Raw genomic sequence first — 24,772 nt, 5'->3', positions numbered from 1 at the left:
TTCCCTCCAGTTCTCCAGCTTTGCTTGCAAGATAGAGATCTGTCCTTATTTTTACAACTGCTAGGGTAGCTAACTTTTACCACTATTGCTGCTAATTGTTGGTAATGAATTATGCTAATTATTTGGAGGGCAGGTGCAGTGAATAATTAGTTTCCCACTCTGAGTTTTTATGGGTTTATGAGTCAGCTCTAACTACTAACTTAATTAAACATTTAGAAAGCAACAAGGGCCATAAATTAAACTTGCTGATTAGGTATGCACATGGAGAAGGGCTACAGGGAAAAAGAATAATCATTTGAAAGGGCCAGGTGAGCAGAATTATGGTGTAATATAAGATACCCTTATGTCTTTACTCTGTGTAGACCCTACAACTATTGGTCTGAAAAAGTTGTACTTGTTTTCTGTCATCTTTGATGTAGGTCACACTTAAGCATATGGCAAAAAGAAACTCTATTGAAAAGGGCTGGTACTGGCATCTCTGCCAAGAGCTGTTCATCGCAGCTATGGGATTTATGCCAAGGAATGCCCATTAATTAGGATGAAGGAAAGAATAGCAAAAGTCACATGGTATATACTGGAGATACAGATGCATAAACACATTTGAATTTGTTTCAAGGGCATTGATAAATGTAAAGCCAGAAAGGCCCAAGAGTATCCATTAATTACTTATTTTAGAAATGAAATTCAGAACCCCTTTAGTAGCTTTCAGGCAGCCCCTTTGCCTGTGATTTTGGCAAACTCCATGAGCTATACAAGGTTAAGTGTGTGTTTAGTATTTTGATGAGAGACCTGTATGAAAAAAATCTCCACAGAAAGTAGTCTTTGGAGATGGAAGATGCTGTGGAAAGTGGTTTTATTAAATGGTTCATTATTAACAATAATTAGATGATTTCTAAATAAGCTATATGTGTCCATAGCCCACTAAGTAGGTCCATAGCAGATGCTGGATTTCAGTTTTCTCAACTACTGCAAATGAAAGCCATCCCATTGTCATCAATGGGAACAATAATCTGGATAAAGAGAAACATGTGTGCGCCTCTTTACAGGATCTGAGCTGTGGACTTCCGGGATTCTGCCAAAAACAGTAAAGATGGAATTTTGAGTAGAGATGTTTCAGTCAGTGACATTTTGGGTAACATTTCCCCCTAAACATACTGCTATATCCTCAGTGCAGTGATAGTTAACAAACTGCTTTATGAAGTCCCTTGGTCTTTTTTTGTGTTGTTTTTCTTTTTTTTTTTTTTTTGTCCGGAACAGAAAGGAAGATAAGAGCAGAGGAGCTTCACAAGTTTCGTGGATGGAAATATTTTACATTCATGTGCAGAAGACCAATAGCAGAGATTGTCTGCTAGGTTGATCCTTCACAATCAGTCAAACTCAGCCCACAGACAATGAGTATTATGTTTAGAATTTGGGGTCACCTTCTGTCTAAGGAGATAAAAGCAGTTTGCAAATGTAGTGTTTACTGCAATCAAGCATGATTCAATTTGGCTCTGTTTATTATATATACTCATAGCTAAAATAATATACTGATATAAGACATATTAGAATATATTTCTTTGTGTCATTAAACTAATAGACATTTAGATTAATACCTCCTTGTGACAGGATCAGGGCCCAGGGATGGCCATGACTCCCCCAGGTGGTCCTTCCCTCCCTTCAGTTCCCTGGGGTACCTCCCTTTCTATCTCATCTGTCATGCCTTCATATTATTTATAAACGTTTAGGAAGCTGGCCCCAGAGTGAGCCTGGTCTAGTTCCACCTTGCTCCTGTGACATTATGTTATGGCCTTCCTGGCCCTATTAGTGCCACAGGACACCAGTTGCCTTATGAAGTATTTGTAGTCTCTTTCCACCTCAGTAGCCGCAACCATGCCTCACATTTGTTCCTCTAAGTCTTGTACTGGGTCCACTGGCCCCATCTGCTTAAACAACTGGCCTAGCTTACCGAGCCCCTGGCCCTGGCAAGGCTCACTTCCACCTGGGCCTCTGTCCCTAGTCTGGATGCGGCCCCTGTTGGGCTTCAGCTCCTTTCAGCATGCTTTAACCCTCTTGGCTTAAGCCTGCCCTGGCTTCAGCCTCTCTACTGTGGCCTTGGTTCTCCTGCCCTTTGCCTGGCTCCTCTAGCTCTCTAGTAGGCCCCTGATCCTAGGCTAGGTTGGCCACTGGTCTGGTTTTATACTGGACCATCCTATTTTTAAACCCATTGTCCCTGTTGATTCCTGAATGAGGAACAGACTGCAAAAAGTCCTGATTTTCAGTTCATTGGTGGAAATGCATACCAACCATTTGTCCTCACAATTCTGTTGGCTTAGCTGTATGGGAATGCACAGCCAGGAGGAGCAGGGTTTTGAGCCAGCCAGGGTGGGAGGTGGAGGTTGCCAGGGGCTGGTCCCCCTGCTTGCCTGGAGGAGGAGCTGTGGCTGCAGTGCAAGTGCATGCACAGCAAGAGCCTAGGTACTGTTGCATGCCTGAGCTCCCTGACCCTGGGCTGGGCTTGTGCCAGTGGACCTGGGCTACCAGGACCAGGCAAGCGGTCTCCACACAAACACCTTGACATAAGGTAATGGCTTTGAGAGCAAGCAGGTGGAACATTGCATTTGTATCTGCTAGAACACCAGTGGGACTGGGGGGAATCTATGGTCACCATCTTTGCACCCTGGCTCCCAAGTGTGGAGTGGGGCTAGAGTGAGACTGCTGATTGACCAAGGGGCCAGGGACCCACCTGTCACTGCTGATTGGCTGAGGAGGCAGTGGCCCTAACCCTCACCACTGATTAGCCAGGGGAACCAGTGGTCTCATCCCTCACCAATGGGATGTCCTGTGTTTTGTAGATGTAACAGTCACCACCCTACCCCAGGCAAGGGTACTAGTTACTGACTGCCCTGCCAGGCATCTCTTCATGGCCTCCACACTTACCCCACAGCCACAAGCAATTAACCTAATCACAATGTAAACACAAGCACAGTGGCTGTATAACAAACATTCTCCCTACACTAGATCAGTACAAGCTACAAGTCCCCCTTGGCTTTTCCCACACCTCTCTGGGACAACATGGGTGCCAGTTGGCTCATCTGCAGACACCTTGCACAGGAGCTCCCCACCCTGCAGGGCCAGAGTGTCCTGCTAGCTCCCGGGTACTGATGCCCCAGAGCTCCAGCCCTTCCCATCTCTTGGCTCTTCCGTTACCATCCTTTTGAGAGGCTACATATATAAATTGTCTAAATGTGGACTTGGTAGCTTAGCTTCAGGCACCAATTGTTATGAAATCTTAAAATGGAGATTTCTAGAGCCAGGCAGTAAAAGAGGATGTCACCAACAACCATTCTGTGCCTACTCGCTTCTGTTTTGTACCTGCTGCATGCCAGAAAAATGTCACATAGCTACTTTAGGCACATGTACAGAGCAGGCCTAGCATCAGTCTCAGGTTTATCAGTACACATAAGACTGAAAGCATGATGCTGAGCATGCCTAGCACCATTTGAACACCAGCTATGTGACATTTTTTGGTTATACTCTAAAACCACCAAATAGTAAGTCTCCAGAAGGATGAAATTACTGGCTTACCCTTAGATACCTTTTTTATAAATCCAGTGAAATGGAAATAATGTAATCAGCAGCTTATATTTATTTATTCCTGGTGTGCAAAAAAGTTTATTTTTTTATAAGTGCAGCTGAATGAAAAAGATACCTTTATTAAATGATCCCCCATTATATCGGTCTACACCTAAATAAGGTAGTAATTAGGGTTGAATTTAAAGTTAGGCGGACAGATTTTTTCAATCCCATTTTTAACTGTAAACATGACAAGACTCACTGTTGCAAGCTGTAATGTCATAAGATCTCCTAATGTAAGCAGGATAAGAAGAGTTTTTATTTGGATGGGGAAAAAAAATCTATTTCTGTGATTCAGTAAGTGAAGCCATGCTCTAGTACATGGACTGGCAACATTTTTGAGGCAGCGTGCCAAAATAGCAGCATCCTTGACATGTAAGATGTTGGTGGACTTGAGCCTTTTTCTTTACCACATCATACTGTTATATAAAACTGAAAGTCTGCCATTTTCTACCACAGAAGTGGTTCCACTTTGATGGGGGACATAATTCTTCTAATTCATATCCAACACATATATTAGAGTGTTTTGGGTCCTGTATATAGTCTAGTCTCATAAAGTGATGAGTTTCCTGCTGTTATAAGCATACCATTTCTTATATCATTTTCTTTCATGTCCCAATGAGAATTGCCATTATTTTAAGAAAAAATATGTCATTGTTCTCAGATGGGATGAGAACATGCAGAGTGAAGATAAGATAAACAAGACTGTTTTAGGTAGCTAAACAAGAAACCAGTCAGCATTTCAGCTAATACTGGATGCAAGACAATTTTTACTGGTCTCAGATTGCAATGACCTAAAGCAAATGAGCTAGCTCTGATGTAATGCCCTGAATGTTTAATGTACTATTCCTGGTATGTACATAAAACATTGCTGGTGATGGCTGCCTGGATGGTCAAAAAAGATTAGCACTCTTGGTATTGGTATTCTCTCTCAGAACAGAAACAAATAGATCCAGACAACAGTTTCCTTAATCAGCTAACTGATATGTGCATTCCTGAAGATGTATATTAGATAATAAAAACAAATTTCAACTTATAACTCACAGATATAGGACTATATTCAAACCACCACCAATCAAAAATGCTCTCTCCAGTTTCCAGCCAACTGTCTTTATCTCCAACGAAGTAACTATCACATTTGTGTTAGTCTCTGCCTAATCTTCTTGGTTATGGCCTTCAGTGAAGGCCATCATCCGCAGTAGCTGACTGTATCAATCAATTTTCCCTCTATATGTACCCTCAACATCAAATTCTCAATGGCCCCTCAGAGTAATAATTATGTGGATGAATATATTATAGGAAACTGACAAACTCCATTTTAGTTTCCCGACAGGACAGTACAGTTATACAACCCGCATTTGTCTAGTCAAATGCTTTTTGTGCAGTCATTAGCTGAATAACATTAAATGTTGGTCTCTAACAATCTATTCTCAGTTTGGCTAAGTCACACAAAATGTATTCAATATGTATGGATATTCAGCTCTGCAATCTTTCTGTGGATGATTTGTAAACAGAAAAAGAATTCTCAAATGCATTTATTATTCAGAATTGTTAATGATATGATAATAGAGCTTATTGAAGTTAGGGTACCTATCATACCAGGAACAAAAAAAAAAAAGTTAAAACAAATACAATACAATTCTTTGCCTCAAAACGCTCAATTCCCGCACCAAGTTTAACTGAACAAATATTACAATTAAATACAAAATATATTCTGTAGTGTCTGCAGCTAATGTACATAACACCTTTAATTAACTATATAACTTTACAAAAATTTTGAATAGAATTACACTGTGGTATTTACAATCCACACAGGAGGTACAGCTAGACTAGATTTTTGGTCAAGGTTGTATCACAGGATGATATATAGTTAATTACCTTATATGCTCAAATACAAGATTAGGGGTTTTTTCCCCCCTCAGTCAGCATGGGAGAAAAAACCCCTTGTCAACAAGCCCCTTGTCTTATATCTGCATACAAGGAAACCTCATTAAATACATTGTCTACTACTAAACTGCTGCCAAAAAGTAGCATGTACTCGGTGAGTATGCCAACACTGAGCATAACTATAAAAGACATAGCCCATATTGGGCAAACATACTGATGGGGAACTTTTTTGTTTTATGAAAGTGTTAAAAACTTAAAAACCTGGTTCCATCAGCTTACATTACATTACAAAAAGCTACATCGACTAAGAGGAAAATAAAAAAAAAAAAAAGTTAAAGCTTAAAACATGCTTCTATCGGTTTCCAAAACTTCAACAAATAAGACTAACAAAAAATACAGGACATTTATACATTTCATAGACATCAGGGCTGGAAGGGACCTCGGGAGATCACTGAGTCCAGCCCCCTGCCCAAAGGGCAGGAAGTCAGCTGGGGTCATAGGATCCCAGCAAGATAAGCATCCAATTTACTCTTGAAGGTGTTCAATGTAGGTGCTTGAACCACCTCCGCTGGCAGACTGTTCCAGACCTTGAGGACTCGGACAGGAAAGAAATTCTTCCTTATGTCCAGCCTGAAATGGTCTTGCAGGAGTTTGTGACCGTTCGACCTCGTCATCCCTTGGGGCGCTCTGGTGAACAATCGTTCCCCCAGATACTGGTGGTCACCCCTGATAAACGTATGGGGCGCCATCAGATCACCCCTGAGCCTATGCTTTTCCAGGCTAAAGAGTCCCATGTCTCTCAGCCTATCATCGTAAGATCTGTTTTCCTGACCTCTGATCATGTGTGTGGCTCTCCTCTGGACTCTCTCAAGCTTCTCCACATCCTTTTTGAATTGTGGAGCCCAAAACTGGACATTATCCAATGATTCCTTCCTTCTCCAAATTCGCATTAATCCAGGGACTTGAACACTTTTGTTTCTTAATACTGTGTTATTCCATGTCACTTTCCAAGCTTGTCTGTTAATGCCTATCACCACTTATCACATATATGTCCTGTTTTAGTCCCCGTCATACTTTTCCTAGCAAACCCCTGGGCTGCAACTATAGCTTTGCTGCCTCTCGGGTCTCATCGTCTTTTCATTCTAGATCTACTAGGTATCTCCATTCTTCTCTTTTCCATAAATCCATCACCTGCTCCTTACATAGTTTTCTTGTGTCCTGCCAGCATTACCACCCCAGTTTGCTCAAGCCCAAATGCACGGTATCCTCTACAGAGAGTTCCAGTTGTTGAAAGACTAGTAAGTTTCTTGTCTTCCACAATGCTGTGTGAAATCTCACTACAGCTTTCAGTACACTTCCTTCATCCTTCCTCTGGGCCCTAGCCCACGCTCAGCATGGAACCACTTCTAGCATGAGTTGGCTGTTGTCACCCAGCTGCTGTAGGAGTTTCTCTTCCTTTCTGCAGACCATTCTGGCAAACTGACGCTCACATATCACATGCCATATCCTTTCTTCCCTGTGACATGTTTGTTTAGGCTTTTCTACACAGTAGTGGAGATTCCATTCCAATCCATTCCATTCCATTCACACTGTAATGGAGCACTCACACTGGTACAGTCTGATGTGCTATCAGCCAACCGAAGTCCCAGTGCTGCTTCTCTAAGCATTTGTCAAATATTCTATTCCAAATTATCTGTGCTTCTTCCCCTCCCCACTGGGGATACAGTCTCTTTTTCCTCAGACTTAAGACTTAATTTTGTATGGTCTACTGTGCCAGGCTCATGCCTAACTCATTGCAGCACTAGCATGCCATCAGTTGGCACCACACGGCTGGAAGGAGCCCTACTAGTTGGTCTGGCACCTGAAAGCTCCAGGCATAAAAAGGAGCCAGGAGCTGAGCCACAGGGGTGGATACAAAGGGGCACCAGCAGCAGAGCTGGATGCTTTCCCCACAGCCAGAAGGGAGCCAGCCTGTCCCTGTAGGGTGAGCATGCCCAGAGAGGAAGTGCCTGCCCGTCCTGCTGCTGAAGTGTCCAGGGAGGACGTGGGCACTTAGCAAACTACTGACAGGAAGCCGGTGGCTCTCCCCAGGGCACAGCACCCTGGAAAGTCCAAGAATCCCCAAATCACCTGGCCCACACTAGGAATCAAACCAGACAGCAGTCTGATTGTGGCAGCTGACAGGCCAAGGGGTCCAAACCCAACACAGCTCACCGGCATCTGTGACGACCACTGCAGGAGCACATAGGTCAGCTGGGGCTGGGAAAGGGCAGCCCGGGGGGCACTGCTGAGACCCGCGGAGGGGAGGACTCTACCTAGGAACCTCCCAACCTTGCACATCCTGACTGAACATCCATGGACCCAAAGCTTCCCGGTGGGGAGTTGGTAGAGCTGTGAGCATCACTAGGCATGGAAAAACACTCCTCAGGACATTACAATGTGGCCTGGTAGTAGCTGGCCCAAGACACAGGCCCAACAAGGGGGTATCCACAATGCAAAACCACATGGGGAAAGGGTGCACCCAAGACCAGGAAGTCCCACACACTGAAAGGAGGTCCTAGGCGTAGTAGGCATCATTGCCCAGCCCATAGTGTCATTCAAGCTCTTTTTGGTTGGATTATTGTTCTTTTGTGATTTTGTTAGTTTACTTGGCCTCAGCCATACCACTGAGGGCAGCCACATTACTAGGCCTCAGTGCAGGAGGGGATGGCACCACCATCATGTCAAAACACTATTGATGCCAATCCATAACACCCAAGTGGAAAGGGGTTAAGTGTAGGGGAGGATGAGCCCCACAGAAGAAATGCCAACAGCTGCCCAGGATCTTAGGGAGACCACTGAACGATACCTCCAAAAGGTAAAATCCCATACAACAACAAGTTGTGGGAGGCAAGTGGACCCTAGTGCAACGTAACCAGAAAGGCAGAACATGCCACCAGCACTGCAGTGGTCATGAGCCTGTCACATCAACCAACTCTGTTGTGGTTACTGTTTGCATGCCATACAGATTCACAAATTTTACAGTCTTCTCATTGGAGGCATTATCCAGGCCCAGGGCTGAGAGAGTGACCTTTTACATATATTATATTTAAGCACTAATGTCCCTGCATAGTACCAGACAACCCCAACTCATTTGATGATCTCTTTTATCTCTTCTGTGCAGCACAGACTGACATATCTAGCATAAACAAACAAAAATACATCTGGGATGCCCTATCCTCTGTTCAGTTTCTCCTCGTACAGTGTTATTTTCCTAAGCCTTTTCCTTTTCTTTTTCCAAAAGAATACCATCAGTTCCTGTTGAATTCTACACTTGGTCCATGACAGAGGAATGCTATGCCAACATATAGTATTATTATGAGTACCACCACCTTAATTACATTTACTTATGCTGTTATCAATAGCCTGCAGTTGTACCAGGTCCCCAGTTTTTGTTTCACCTTCCCTTTCACCTTCTCCCTGGCCACTTCGCCTGTCAGTCACACATCTACCTACATTCTCAATATCTTGATTTGGTCCATTTTAACCTGTAACCCCAGTTTTCCTGTTCCTTCCATCTTCCCACCCACCAGACACTTACCTTACTTTTTTGTATGTTTGTTTCTGCCCCAGTGCCTTTTCATATTTATTTGTATGTGTGAGGGAGCCAGGACCCCAAGGGGCCAGGCCCGCGCGGGGAACCCCGGAGTTCCGTCCCGCTTCCGGGGCCGGACCCGGAAGCCTGGCCGGGAACTTAAGGTTTCCCGGAACTTGAACCGGGCCGGCGCGGGACCGGCCCAGGAAGATAAAAGGGAACCACCTACCCCGAGCAGAGGAGGAGGGTGGCTTCCACGGAAGCCGGCAGCAGCGGAGCCTGCAGCAGCAGAACCGACAGAGGTGGAGCTGGGAGCCACGGAGCCGGGAGCCATGCGGCGGAGGCCGGCAGCAGCAAGGCACGTAGCAGCGGAGCTGGGAGCCGCGGAGCAGAGAGCCACGCGCCAAGAGCCAGCGGCAGCCGTGCCGACAGCGGCAGAGCCGGGAGCCGCGGAGCCGCGGAGCCGGGAGCCAAGCGGCGAGAGCCGGCGGCAACGGAGCGGGGAGCCGCGGAGCCGGGAGCGGCGTGGACCAAGGTCGCCGCTAAGCTCGAGGACCCTACGGTAAGGCGGGTGCCGGTGGCCACCGCACCCGACGAAGCCGGGAGGAGAGGTTCGGCGGAAGGGACCCTTCTCCGGAGGCTGCGGGCCACTTGGGCCCGGAAGAAGACCTGAGGGGAGGGGGATAAGCCCCGGGAACCCCCCCCAGGTCTTAGGAGACGATTCCCAGGGGTAAGGCCACCCCAGGCTGCAAGGAGCGAACGGCACCTGGGGACTCCAGGTGCGGTGAGAACTCCCTGTGAGGGTCCGGCAGGGCGGGCACCCAAACCCCCCCTTTTTGCCGGACTAGGACTTGGACTAGTGAGCCCCAAGAGGAGGCTCATCCCGGAGGACTGGGCGAGGGTGTAGGGGAGGAGGAGCCCTCAGGACCCCTGGACCTTGGAGGTACGGTACCTCACGTGGACCGCCGGCTTCCCGGCACGGGTGAACCCCCACATTTCCATCAAGTCGTGGCAGGTGAGAGCGGCGAAGTGGGACGGTCCAACACGTATCCCCTCCTCTCCAGGGGACATCCGGGGATCGGGGTCTCACGGTAAGTGACGCACCCCCATCCCCTTACAGTATGGCTTATCACTTGTTTTAGGGACATGCTGTCTCTTGCTAAGATATTAACCTCATCCATGTACAATATGCATTTTGCTTGCGTGCCCTTTCCTTTGTGGATTGACATGCCCTCACATGATTTGTCCTGATCCTCTGCATCAACACTACAGAGATGAATTGGAGCAGGGGCAGGGGGCACCCCTATCTCATGCCTAATTTGACCTTGACTTCCTCCATTAGATGACCATTCACTCCTACCCTACACTCTACTTCTTTGTATAAAATCTTGATCCAACTTAGACATTTTGGTGAAACCCCCATCCTGTTCAGCATGCCAAACAGGAATTCATGCTCATATACTTTTTCTAAATTGAGAGTCAAGAATGCCACATTCAGTCCTTGTTTTTAACAGTACCAAATCGCATCACTTTTTAGTAGCAGTATCATAGTTACTATTCTGCCAGGGACTGCAGAAGCTTGGGCATTGTGGACCACATTTCCCATGACTTTTTAAAATCTATTCATTAAACATCCCGTCTATTATCTTAGAATCTAGGTTCAATAAGGCGATTGGCCTCCAGTCCTCCAACTCTTCCTGCTCTCCTTTCTTGTACAATAGTGTTGTTATTCCTGGGCCCATACCTGCCTCCACCTGCTCCCTCTCCAGACACTCCTGAAACACTGCTAACAGGTCTGAGCTTACTATGTCCCAAAAAAGTCTAGTAAAATTTGGCTGGGAGCCCTTCATTCCCCAGGGCCTTTCCTGTCTTGAAGGTCTGGGATGCCTCCCACAGTTCTTTCAGTTGTCATGCCTTCTCTAGCTGATACCTCTCACTTTCTTTCAAGCTTGCCTTTAATCCCACCAAACAGGAGTCAAGGGCTCCCTGATGCAACATTTTCCTTAAGTATAAATACTAGTAAAACACCTTTGCTGCTTCTGTCTTTGCTAAAACACACTTCTGTCTTTGCTAGCTGCATTCTCCTCTTTTCCCACGCTGCCATAATACTTTTTCCCCCTTGCTTTTGGGCAAAGTAAAAGTGATCTTTTCCTTCCTCCACACAGGCAGCCATCTCACAGAAGATGTTTTTCTGTCCTTTCTCTCTAAGCCACACCTTCAACAGGTTCTTCATGTCTCATTTCCTCCACTACCAGGAATCTCTTCTCTGCCAGTTGTAGGAGATGCTGCAGTCTCCACTGCAATCTCATAAACCTCTTCCACTTTTCCCAGGCCCCTCTTTTCTCCACATTCTGAAAAAAGGCTCTCATTCTTCCCACCATCTCACTTGACTTGCATACATTCTTTTCATTACTTCCCATTCTACATAGTGGCTCCTATACCATCTGCACACTTATTTGTCATCCAATAGTCTTCTATTTAACTTCCACTGCCCTCTACCTTGTGTTCCTTGCTCTCCCATTTCCAAAACTATCCTCAGTAGTATTTTTCCAAGAAGAAGACTGGTATTCTCTCTGCCACTTAAACTTTCCAGTCTACATACCCCAAAATGAGCATCCACTCTAATAAACCTACTCTCAACTCCAGGCATTGCCTTTTGGGTATCCTGTAGTTTATGCTCTGCTAACATCCTTGTCAGTATCCATGAAGACTTATTTCATCCTGAGGTATCACTCCCCATCCTATCCCCTTTCTCCAATATACAATGAAAATCTCCAACCAGTATTAGAGGCGGTGCTCTCAGTAGGAAGACTGTCAGTTCCTCTAAGAAGGTGCAGTAGGCCTCTTGCTATGCTGGTGTGTAAAAGTTCAGTATTCTAAACCTTTCCCCACCCTTCTCCCTAATCAACTGCATCACTCTTCCCCCAATTATCTCCTGTTAACTAACACAGTTGTAGCTGTGGGTCATGTTCCTCCTCTGTGGACCCCATCTCTCCAACCCCCTCTGGCCTATTCTTTTCTCCTGCCTCAGTATGCTTCCTCTTCTCTCATCTGTGCCCCCTGAGATCCATCCCTGCTCCCTATCCACTTTTCCCTGCTATACTTTCGCCAGCTTTTCTTCTTTTGATTGTATTTGAAAAAGATCTGGGGTAGGACTTTCGGCCGGGTTTGTTTGGTACAGATTACCCAAATTTCTGCACAAATTACACTTCCATTCCTGCTTATACTGTCACATCCCATGACCCTTCTCTCTGCATGCCATGCAAATCTTGTATGGGCAGGCCACTGGTAAATACCCGTCTTCCTTGTACCTCAAACATAATTTTGATTGCCCATAGTAAATCATCAGTCCTTTGTGGGGCTAAGGCTACCTGGAGGTAGGTGCCATACCTCACCTGCCCCTCTGAGTCTTCCAAAAATAGTATCTCCAGGACCTGGTCCATACCTTAGCTGGGTTTTGGACCTTTTCCACATTCTCCACTCTCTCACAGTGCCTTGATAACCAAAATCTTACATTCTCCTCTTCAATAAAGTCCATATACATCTTAATTGTGACTATTCTTTTTTGGGTATCCTCAACAGCCCCAAAAATCAAATTATGCCAGGACAGGGTCTTCCTGATATTCCTTGCAGATCTCCCAGAATTTTCAGTATGCCGTGTCATCCCTAAACATTACTTTCCAGTCCAAGTTGCTCATCATATGGATTAGACAGTTTATATCAAGCACCCAAACTTTCACTGTCCCTTCAATTTCAGCCTTCTGAGATCTAGTAGATCACCTCTAGCTTTGAAACACCCAAACAAAAGCTCTGCCTTGTGAAAATGCTCACATAGAACTGCTTCCTTCTCCCAACTCTCCCCCACAGTCCTCCACAAAGTGCAGTCTGTCCTGTCCTGGCCGCCATTTCAAACATTGCTGCTGTCATCACTGCCACTGCTGCTTCAGCTACCACCGATTCCTCCTAAGCCTTCCAGCCAGACCAGGTCATAATCCTGATCTTGGCCTGTAGGATGAGAAGAAATCTACTGATGGGAACCTACCTCAAGGCTAGGTTAGTGCAGCCCATTTACACATTTCAACTTCCTCTTCATCCCAACAGTTAAGCTGCACCTTTCTTTCCCATTTCTAATGATCCCTTATATGTCTGGCAAACATCACTAAACAGAGGCCCAAACAGTTCAGCCAGAATCTCTCTGTCACCCCCTCTAAGTCTGTCACATATGATTAGTGTGGCCCCACCCTCCATGAGGTAGATGTGGACCAGGTTACCCTGCATCTCATCTGCATATAAATGTTTGGAGAATCCCAGGACTCATGACTATAACAATCTAGCTCCAGTCATGAGCAAGGGACATCCAGTTACATACTGAGCAGTGATGAGCTGTGAGATCACCATGACTTGAAATGCTGTAGACTCTGCTAGGGCACAGCCCAGTGAACTATATGGTAAATCATGAGCCTTCTGCCCTTTGTACTAATATCATACATAGTTTGTACTATTGTCACGGGTGGGGCCTAGGAGCGGCCGTGATCTCACTAGCGCCCCCCTGCCGTGTCAATCAGGCAATCCAGCACCCTCTACTCACCCGCCACGTCTTTGATGTTATAAGGTTCGATATGGGAGGCTGCCTCTTATCGCCCTGGACACCGCATTACTACTCTTCCCTGTTCCGAGTGGGGTGCCTCAATGCACCCCTGCCTTATGGGCAATGCGTGCCTCCTACCTCCCTTTTAGCACGCCCCAAGCCTCGCAGCTCTTCCTGAACGTTATCCGGTCCTTAACCTTCTGCGCCCTACCTGGCGCCCCTGGGCTTGGCCCACAACCAGCGCCCTTCTCTGGTGCCCCTGGGCTTGTCACGCAATCTGTATTAGTTATTTGTATTCATTATCTGTATCAAGTGGGCTCAGGTGGCCTGAGCCTAACCTGGCCCCTCTGGGTCCTGTCAATAATGATTGTCCAATTAGGCTCAGGCGACCTAAGCCTTACCTGGCCCCTCTAGGCCCACTGGGTCCCGTCAATCATGCGAGTCCAGTTAGGCTCAGGCGACCAGAGCCTTACCTGGCCCCTCTGGTTCCTTGGGATTCCTGTTGCTGCGGAAGCCCTCTGGAACACCTTTTAGACCGCACCCATCTTGGGGTGACTGTCAATAATACATGCCCCCTCCTCAGAGTGGCTTTATACTGTACATACCCCGCCTGGGGCCTCTTCAGCACGTGCCCGCTCCCACGGCTTCTCGGCACCTTCTCCTGGCCCTAAATAGCCCCTGGGTCACCCTCACCAGGCTAATTGTCTTTACAGCACCCACCCTAGGCTTCCACTCGTGTGGCTCCCACACCTGGAGCCCAACATGAGTCCCTACAGGCTTCACTCTGGTGCTCGGCCCCTTGAGCGGGGTCCTCCGCCCTGCTCGGGCCTCTCACTATCATTCATCCAGGGCTACCCGCTGTGCCGCCTCAGCACTGAATAGCTGTGCCACCCCAGGCGCTACTCTGTTACCCACACAGGGCACTAGGAACCCCCACGCAGCTGGGGAGATCCGTGAGGCCTCCTCACGCCCCTACAGCCTCACCCAGTCCTCCGGTGTAACGATAACTAAACCATGAGCCAAACGGCTGCAACATAACAACAAGAAGCCTTTTGGCTTATAACACACAGTCTACGCTTCCTTGGCTCTCTAACCATGCCATAGCCGCTCAGGTGGTCATCCTGCTCCTGCTCCTGCTCCTGCTCCTGCTCCTGCTCCTGCTCCTGCCAGAAGGGAACTGCCCTTTAGGCTCTGGCTTGGGCTGTTTATAAAGGCGCAGCCCTGCCCCCTTCTGGTCACTTGACCCGCCTGGTTGCCACAGCAACCAGCACCTGAGCTGCCCTAGAGATTGGCAGCTACCCTTCTCCACTGCTTAGGAACAGGGCACCTCAGTGCTCCTGTGACAACTATATATAAATAGGTACAAACATGCTGCTTAAAAGTATGTGTATGCAGCACCTGGGATAAAACTTGCAGCAGCTTCAGAAAGGTAAAATGCATTAATACTGGATTAATTAAGTCTATGGGAACCTGTAGGAATTTTCCCATATGGAAATTACTATGGGTATGTTTATTTCAAGTTCAGTGTTTTCAAATTTGCTCCTTACTTACATGTATTCAAGGAGAGTAGGGTCTGACAGGAAAAGGGGAAGGGGCTCCAGGGAGAAGTTGGGGCAGGGCAGAGGGCAAAGGGGACACATGATCCCCCTAGATTTATTACTTGAGCTGCAGAGGAGGACAAATTCAAGGCAAATGTCCAATGTTTAGATTCTATAGATGGAAAATTATAACAAATTTATACATTTTCCATCTATAGAATCTAATGACTGGGGGGATAACTTATAGTCAGAAGGTGTGTCTACATGAGATGCTACTATGCGGTAGCTTGTGCTGCTGCGCAGTAGTGTTGTTGAGCCACTAACGCTGTGGTGACCATTCTGCACAATAGTAAAGAGCTACTTCACAGTAGCTTCACAGTAGCTCGTTACTATTGTGCAGAATTGTCACCACAGGGTTAGTGGCTGGCATCATCAGATTATTCCCTGAAGTAATTACAGACATATAGCTTGTTGCTACTGCGCAGTAGCGTTAAAAAAACATGCGGCGATGGTACTGTGCAGTAATGTTGGTTACTGTGTGGTCATTTAGTACTTGCTCATGGAAGTACTAAATAAATGGACAGTAACAACTGAGCAGTTCACCACTTGTGTAGATGCAGCCAGTCATCTTATATTTGACTAAATACAGTAACTTGAATGAACTAATATGTTTAGGCAGGCCATCTACAAACAGTTGCACCAGGACACAAAGTTTTGTTCCTTTTATTTTGTTCCTTTACTTAGTCTTGGGCTAAATCAAGACCAAGAAAAAACATGTTAACCACAGTTGCTTGTGGATGATCTAACTTGCATATTTAAATTCAGGTTAGTTACCATGCCAGCTGGTACCCATTACACTGTTCAGTCTGTTTTGTCAAATATGACCATTTTTAGTCTATAAGATTCATCTCTACCCTGCCTTCTGCCTGGCTTCAGACTAGTATGGTTAACTACCTCTCACCACTCATTTTTAATCCTATCATGAATTGCCTTAAGTCCTGCTTATAATTGGATAATTATAATTATATAGAATATATAGGACTATAATAGGATAATTATAATTTATAATTGCAACTGTGGGTCTTATGACTCCAATATTTTTGCTCCACTGTCTGTTAACAACTAAAGACATGCCAAAACAGCTATTTTGCAGGGGCGAGGGGTGGGGGTTCAGTCTGAGAACTTTGCATTCATGGGGTAGCTACTTCATTCTTTTTTATTTGAATAGAAGCTGTGTAGTGGCTGCCTCAGTCTTTGAGGTGAGCGAGCTATTGTTCACTAACATGGTGTTTTAGGGGAAGAACCTTCAGGAGCTAAGTCATTTGATGCTAGGGTCACACAAATGACTTCAAGCTCTCCTTGGTCTGTCCCAAATGTATTCTTGGAAGAGTCCAATGAACAAAGCTTTATGCCTTACTGGACTGAAACAGATACAAAAGTACCACTTTAAAACGTGAAAACTACATGCACTTTGTGCATTATATGAAGTTCTTCACACAAATCAAAGTTTTAACTATTTTAACCAAATCCATGTAAGCCAGTTTAGCGTATTCTGAAATGAACTTTTATGAAAAAGAAATATTTCCACTGGCAGAGTTATTGGACATTTTACTTGCAGTGTTTATGAATGTTTATGTGTCTATAATTACTTCAGGGAATAATCTGATGATTGGATTGCCTGAGGGCTAAACATACTGTCTACATTATGTAGAGGGAAAATGCCACTCTTTTCTCTACTTTGTTGTTTGTTTTAACAGTAATTTTAGAGTTATCCAGTTGCTGTATGCCCAACAATGATGATTTCCAGATATACTAGCTGGTAGAAAGCAGATCTACTAATACCATTGAATTTGGAAACTCTTTCTTCTAGCTCTTTTTGTTTTCTTTTAACAATTACATTTCTTCATTTTTTACACAAAGAACTGTCTATGTTTTAGTTATGCAACTCTGATTTCAGATTAAAGAAAAAACAATAAATTAAGGGAAAGAGAAACATATAAAACCTGTATCTGAAAGATAGTAAGCACCACGGCTAGGAACAGACTTTACACATAAACCAATTTGGGTGATCAGAAACTGGTTTAAACCTGTAACAGAACATAAGTTCAGTGCACATAAACCAGTTTCAAAATGGCTGAAACTGGTTTAAGGTAAACCTGGCTGAATGTAAAATCAGACTTAACTGATTTGGGTCAAACCAGTTTGTGCAATGTCTGTCCCAGACCCTTTCTTGGTGTAAATTAAACCAGACCCCCCGCAGCATCCCAGATGCTTTGCAGCCCTGGGCTGTGCTATGCTGGGCTGTGCTGGGCTGGGCTCTCTGCTCCAGAGAACAGGGATGGCCCCACCCCTCTGCTTCATAGCTGGAGCTCTGGCAGAGACTGCAGGTACAGCAAGGTCTACCTGGCTTCCCCCTGCCCCCCCCCCCACTGCTCAATGCTTAAGCAGGGATCCTCCCCTCCCTCCATCCTAGCTCCCACAGCACTGACCCCAGCCCCACAGACCCTAAGCATGTGCTATGCTAGCTAATACTGAGAGTTGTCTCTGTGTGAGTGTCTCCAATTTAATTGGTACAGGCAGACAGAACAGTGTGCATTTAGGGCTTTTTGGAGCTAATCTACAGGGCATCTGGTAATGTCCCACCATTCCTTCCTTGGAAAAAGCTGTTTAAGAAGAGCTTAAACTAATGACAGAGGCTTTGTTTTGTTGATGGGCTGATAAAAGCTGTGTTATCAGCTCCCTGCACCACTCCCTCACTTGTCAGATTTGCAGACAGTATGAAGATTTCAACAGGTGCATGGACTGCACAACCCCCCCCCCTTTGTCTCATAGTGCTAGCCAGGGGCCGGGGGCTTGAAACACTCCCTCCCCTTGAGCAGAAAGCAGGCAAAAGCCTGGGATGGTGCAGGCAGGGTGGGAGTTTACACCCCTCCCTAATCAGAGCATCCTGCCAGGTCCTGGCCATGCCCACTCTCAGCTCAGCATCATGAAAGGGAAGGGAGGGCTACTCTAGCACCACCCCACCTCTGGCTTCTAGTTTGAACCACTGCAGGTATGTGCCTGCATTTCTTCAGTCCAGAAGGAATTTCTGTATGGTTGCAAACTGATTCAATCTAGGCAGGTTAGACTAACCTGAAAAGATTGAATTAATTCAGGCTCAGGCTTTTTGAATATCTGTCCCTAGCCCAGATGACTCACCCTTGTGAAAAGTCTCCTTTGAAGTAAAAAAAATAAAAATCACTAAAATATGCACACTGCTTTAAGTATACCGTCACTGATGGATGGACACTAACTCTTAAGTGTGTATGCACACAACATGGAGACTAACCCCTGATGCTCCTGGGGCTCCCTCTACCATTAACACTGAATTCTCTGCACTGTACAAAGGCCCATGGGCATAGCCAAGAAGTAGCAATACATTCTCTATCATGCTGAATGCCACTGGTATACTGTGTTATGTTTTCTTTGTTAATTTCTCAACGTTGCTAGTCCAAGAGTAGCAATGCTTCCTTTCTTACACCTGCATTCTTAAAGCTACAGTTTAAAATAAGTATGATATTCCCAATATGTTCAGTGAGTTTGAAACAGAGGCATAACAGTCAGGTTCTGCGACGTGGGTGACAAGGGCAGGGCTGGCTGTGGCAACTGGGCTGGCTGAAACAGCAGTCCTCATAGCCCCTCTAAGTGGGCACCCAGTGTAAGGCCTATGTTGTAGGTTGTCCAGCCTAATGGTTAGGGCACCAGAGATACCAGGAACTAGAGTCCGAATACAAGGTACCTGAACCGAGGGAGAATTCTAGGAGTAGAGTCAAGTTATAAGCCAAGTCAGGGTTCTAGATTCAGAGACTAAGTTACCAAATCTGAGGGGGGAAACTGAGGGGCAGAATCCAAGCCACAGGCCAAATCAGGGATCTGGAGTCAGAGACCAAGTTCCCAAAGTCAAGGAGAATCTTTAAACAGCCACAGTCAATAAGCAGAGCTGGACAGGGTCAGAAAACCAAGAGCATAGGCTGCAGGGAGACTTACCACAGCAGACCTTCAGGTACAACACTTAAATGGCCATAGGTGGACTTGAATGGGGAAGTGGACTCTCCTGCCACAGGTGGACATAAATGGGGAGGTTGCTATCCACAGGAACTGATCAGGAGGCCTGAACAGTGGCTATTATGTTACCTGTACGACTGTGATGCTTGTAAAACATGAACATAATGTTTTTTACAAGGGGCATACCTCACAGAACTGTGAGACGAGCCACCAATTCCTCTAACTTTGCTGAAAGGGGGCTAAACGGTGACCTTATGAAACTGTGCAAATAATAAAGAGGTTTAATTTAATTAACTGCTCATGCCACAACAAGAGGAAAGAGACTATATAGGCAGTGTTCTGGGTTTTTTTAAGAAAGATGATTCTAGCTACATGTAGATAATTGTGGTAAAAATGCTCAGTACTAAATTTCATTATAGTAAAACCAGTCTAAAGTGACCAATTGACTAGCAAAAATCAATTGCTTAGTAGATGCTGGTGTTTAACTGAAAGGTCAATTAAAACTGTATTAAAAGCTTTGGGAACACTTTAAAGTAGTTTCAAATAGACAATTCCTTATAAGAGATTACCTTTAATGCAGGTTTCACTATACTTATACGAAACTGCCCTTTCATAAAGCTCAAGTTGTACTCTATAGTATATTAATGACACTACCTCTCCAAGGACTGGATATATTTGGTATTAGTAAGTTAAAATTCCCAAGTCTGTTAAGTAAGTTTCCAAGTCTGCAAAAAGATCACCTTCTTTCAGGATTCAGCACAGACGTTAAGACATATACCAAAGCTGTTTTCAGGAGAGAGATCTGAGAAATTATGTTTTGCTAATTAAATTTCTTTCTAAATGGAATACATTTTATTAAATGTAAAAAGCCTTGCTTGTTCATGAAGCTGAGCTGAGGTTATATGTAAAACTGAAGGCTTTATTGTACAGTTGGGGAAAATGGACTTCATTTCCTAATAAGCTTAGGAAAGTTAAACGTAGTTTGTTTAGAGAGTCAGAAGACTGGGTTATAAATATAAACTAGTTGTTTTGAATTATTTTTAAAGCTTCAATTTCTTACTAAAAGGTTAAATCATAAAAGGAAAAAGCAATACAGTTTTTCACTAACATTACAAACTTGTTTGAAAAAACCTAATTTATGCAAGTGGGTGGTAGTAGGACACCATACCATGTTTCAAATGAAATTTGGAACTGGGTTAATGTTCTTCCATGGCATCTTTGGCAAAGAAAGGGAGGTAGCACTGGTGCCACAGCTAAATTCTAGTATCAATCTAATTTTAGTTTAACTAAATTATAATCTAATCTGATCTCCTGTTTAGTAGTAATGTAGTGACTAGGAACTCCAGTCATAAATTAAGATGCTAGCATGCTAAAACAATACAGGGGGAAAAATTTCTTGGCCTAAAGATTTTATAAGCTAAGTATAGAAAGGAGGAAATGGATGGAATACAGATTGACTGACAGGTTTCAGATTAAGACATCAAAATGCATGCTTTCTTGAGCATGTAGGTTGTTCCACTGAAATCAATTAAAAAAAATGTATGCTATCTGTATCCACAGGTACCTGAAGTGTTACTACTGGGCAATTCGCAGTTTAATTACCATTGGTGGCCTTCCAGAACCACAAAACCTGTTTGAGATAATCTTTCAACTGCTGAATTATTTCTTGGGTGTCTTTGTGTTCTCCAGCTTAATTGGTCAGGTAAACAAAGAAAGTAATTGCTAGATTTTCATTAGTATAAATCATTCCTATGGAATGATGATGTGTAGAGGGTTAGACTCAGTGGCCTTGAGTTCCCTTCCAATTCTGTTACTTTAAGTCTCATTCATATACATAATCTTGAATATTAGATCTAGAAAACTCTGGATTACAGAGAGACTGAAAAGTCCGTTCAGAATTGCTGCCTTCTTATTTTTTCCTAACATTATATTTATGTACACCAGTTACATCATGTGCCTCCCTTAATAATTCACAGTAAAATCCCAATCTTCCAGGTCCTGGTTCCAGTCCCACAGTTGGATTCAGGCTGATTAAACTCAATATAGAGGTCAGCTTCTATGGATCAGATTGCAAGATGAGAACACATGAATTGTTTAAACCATTTTATATGAAATGCCTCTGTGAACCACCTAGCCTGGGAGAGCATTATTTATTAGTTCACCCACATGGTTAAACTGTAATTTTAACATCTGGTTTTGCATTTAATTATAGATATTATCTGCATTAATGTTTTTATTTACATATAACACACTGGACATTATTTGGCAGGATGATAAAGCAGTTTTGAAGACAATCTAGATAGCCAGTGTAACCTCTGAGTTTACAATCTGCAAGCCTAATCTTTTTCTGGTCTAATCTAAGTCCCTTATTAAATCCCAAGTGAACAGCAGACTTCATGCAAAATGGACTTCCACACCAGTGCAGTGTCAATCATAGGATCAAAGCCTCAATAGAGATTCATGAATATGTGAGCAACAGTCCATAAATAATGTCTATGTTGTAAAAAGGGCTTAAAATTACTGGGCAAGCTCTGTTTTCTTTTATTTCTGTAAATCCACATCAGTGTCTACTGAGCTCAGTAGAGTTACTTTCAATTTGCAGTGAATGAGAACAGAATTTGGCACACAATCACAACACCCATTGGTCATCAACATTTCAGGATATTCTACTAATGTTGTAGCTGTAGTTGTAGAACAAGAGAATGTGCTAATATTACTTAAATATATATATATATTTTTAATGGCTTTTTATTGAACTTTGCATTCCTGTGCTCAGACTTTTAAGATCAGCTTCCAGTTCAAACTGGATCTTTATGAGCAATTCAAACACAATTACCAGAAGAAACATTAAAAGACTCTTAACTTTAGAAGTATCAGCTGACAGTGCTACTAGAACTTAATGCACTTCACCTTCACTTCTGATTTGCTGTTGTTCAAAGAAAGGCTTTATTAGTAAATTTTAAAGGAGTATCTTTATTTAAAAATATTTGCTTCTATCCAAAATATCTTACTTAGAAATAACAAATAAGGTAACTATTTTTCATGCTAACTTGGCAACATGAGAGAAAAGTGTGTTGAAGATTGTAACTATTATTGTACATATATAAAAAATTAGCAGCGGGATTCCAAGGCAGTTATAATACGGGAAACAACCAGCAAACACTTATTTTCTCTTTTTTAAAAAAACAGATAAAATGAACTATTTAATATAGCTGGATTTCTACTTAGTCATTTGTAAACAAACATTTTACTTATTTTTCATGGTAACAGCAAGGGATTACAATTGAAATTATTTCCACTGAAATGTGCTGTGTAGTAACAACTGATATTTGCAGATGCGGGATGTAATTGGTGCAGCCACAGCAGGGCACAACTACTATCGTTCCTGTATGGACAACACAATCTCCTACATGAACACCTATACCATTCCAAAAATGGTTCAGAATCGTGTGCGAAACTGGTATGAATATACGTGGGACTCTCAAGGAATGCTGGGTAAGATGACTCTTAAACCTCTCACCTCCAATCACACAGTGATGACTCACAGTTGAAATTTTCTATATAGGAAATGGAAAAGGGGAAGACAGGATATTTAATTCACTTCAAAACCCAATCCAATGTGCTGCTTGACATATGTGTGTTTTATACATCTGGCTAGTATTCTGGAAATGATGTATAATTTAAGGCAATTTTTTTGTGGAAAAGTACATTCCCTCTTACAAACTATGTATTAGAGAGTTAATCTATTATATTCTCTCACTATGTTATATATATAATAAAGGTCTGTCAAATTTTAAGCCCCCAGGGACTGTGCCAGTGGGGGCTGCACCAGGTGAGCCATGGGCCACTGGACTGTGCACTGTACACTGATTAGATGCTCCTCCCCACACTGCTCCATGCTGGTATCCCCCCCCACTCTTGCACTTGGCATACCCCCACTACAGCCCTGTGAGGGGCACAGTATTTCCCCCACTCTTGCACATGGCCTGGATCCTCCTCAGCTCCCCATGCTATGCACACTACCCCACTGCCTGAGGTTGAGGCAAGAAGTGGCAGCTGAAAGATGTGGGGGGGAGAGACTGGAGGCTCCAGCTGCTATTGCAGTGGGACCAACTCAGGGAGTGCTGGGCAGGTGAGAACCTGGAGACCACAATTTAATCCTTTGCAGGCTGCATGTGCCCTGTGAACCACCAACTGGACAGCCCTGATATAAGGGACACAATCTACCTAGCTGTAGATTGTACCTACCTCCATCTCCATTTTTATTTGTACTTACCCTTTGTAATTAGGTATTTGGGACTTTTTCTCTTGCAGATGAATCAGAATTACTGGAGCAGATGCCAGCCAAAATGCAGCTAGCCATTGCTATTGATGTGAACTTTGCCATTCTCAATAAAGTTGACTTATTCAAAGCAAGTACTTTTAAAGGAGAATGATGCAAAATGCTGTACTTGTGAGATACCAAATCTAATTTTACATTTGTTACAAGAGACATGTTATTAATTAAACATAAAAAGGCAAAATAAGGCCAAAAATCTGCAAAGTCTATGGAAGCTCAAGTGCACTGGGCCAAGTGCTTGTCTCTGCATCCAAAGTGGAAGCCAAAAAAAAAAAAAAAAAAGAACGAGTTAAATGAAATACTGTGTAGTTATATCAGTATGGTTAGGCTGACATCAGAGACCAGGTTTGGAGGTGACAAAGGAGGGTGTAGTTTGCGTGTCATTTCTGAGGAAACTAATCTTTGGGGTGCAGAAGAGTGTTTTTAAGCCAGACCCTCTCTCCTCCCCTCCCCTCTAGAAACTACTAAAAAAAAAAACTTTGGTAAGATCTACATCATCTTTTGCCCATTTTTGCCAGCCAATGTTGTTATCTTTTCTGAATGTCAACAGGAACCTGATATTCTAGACAATGGCCGCTTTATGTGAATGGACTTCCTAATGACTTAGTAAACGGCAAGCAAATTAGGGATGATAGCTGAAGACTGGATCTTTGCCAGAGAATTAGTAAGAAATGTCATGTTTTGCCAGGGCAAAAATGCAAAATCATTATATCTTGGTTTAGAAAGAAAAAGTAATGACACACGATAGTTTTAATACTAAATCCTTTGCCAAGGGTAATAACGAGCAGTTAACATAAGACAAGATCTGTCACTAGTATAAATATATTGCTCAACCATCCCCGTACCCACTGAAGACATGGAGCTTGCAGATTTACACCAAGAAGAGACGTGACCCATCCTTTTTACTGCCAGTTAGAGTATTATTATTAAGTAATAGTTAACACATAGATTTAGTCCTTGTCTACAGCTTTGGGAGGTGGGGGGAGTTTCTGCTAGCACAGCAACTACCAGAGGAAAACCACCACACAGCATGCACACCTGCCTGGCTTCTGGCAGCTCCACTTCACTGGCTGTGCTGGAACAGTGTGCGGTGTATCCTGGAAAGACACGGTAGCAGAAGCCTTATGGAGAGGTCAAAGTAGATCTAGCTATGCCAGTGGAAGGGAGGGTCTTCTGTACCCTGAATT

At 44.0% G+C, this 24,772-nt stretch overlaps 1 protein-coding gene across 1 annotated transcript in view; it reads left to right on the top strand.

Moving 5' to 3' along the window:
* CNGB3 (cyclic nucleotide gated channel subunit beta 3) overlaps positions 1-24,772 on the top strand; it is a 114,829-nt gene that overhangs the window by 73,268 nt on the left and 16,789 nt on the right. The window contains exons 10-12 of the mRNA XM_090037704.1: positions 20,807-20,948; positions 22,582-22,741; positions 23,561-23,658. Of these exons, the coding sequence (XP_089893830.1) occupies positions 20,807-20,948; positions 22,582-22,741; positions 23,561-23,658 (400 nt within the window). The remainder of the gene's footprint in view (positions 1-20,806; positions 20,949-22,581; positions 22,742-23,560; positions 23,659-24,772) is intronic.

This window comes from Crocodylus siamensis, chromosome 3 (assembly GCF_052110815.1).
Source record: "Crocodylus siamensis isolate JL-2025a chromosome 3, ASM5211081v1, whole genome shotgun sequence".
Classification (NCBI taxonomy): domain Eukaryota; kingdom Metazoa; phylum Chordata; order Crocodylia; family Crocodylidae; genus Crocodylus; species Crocodylus siamensis.
This window is presented reverse-complemented; position numbering and strand designations above follow the sequence as displayed.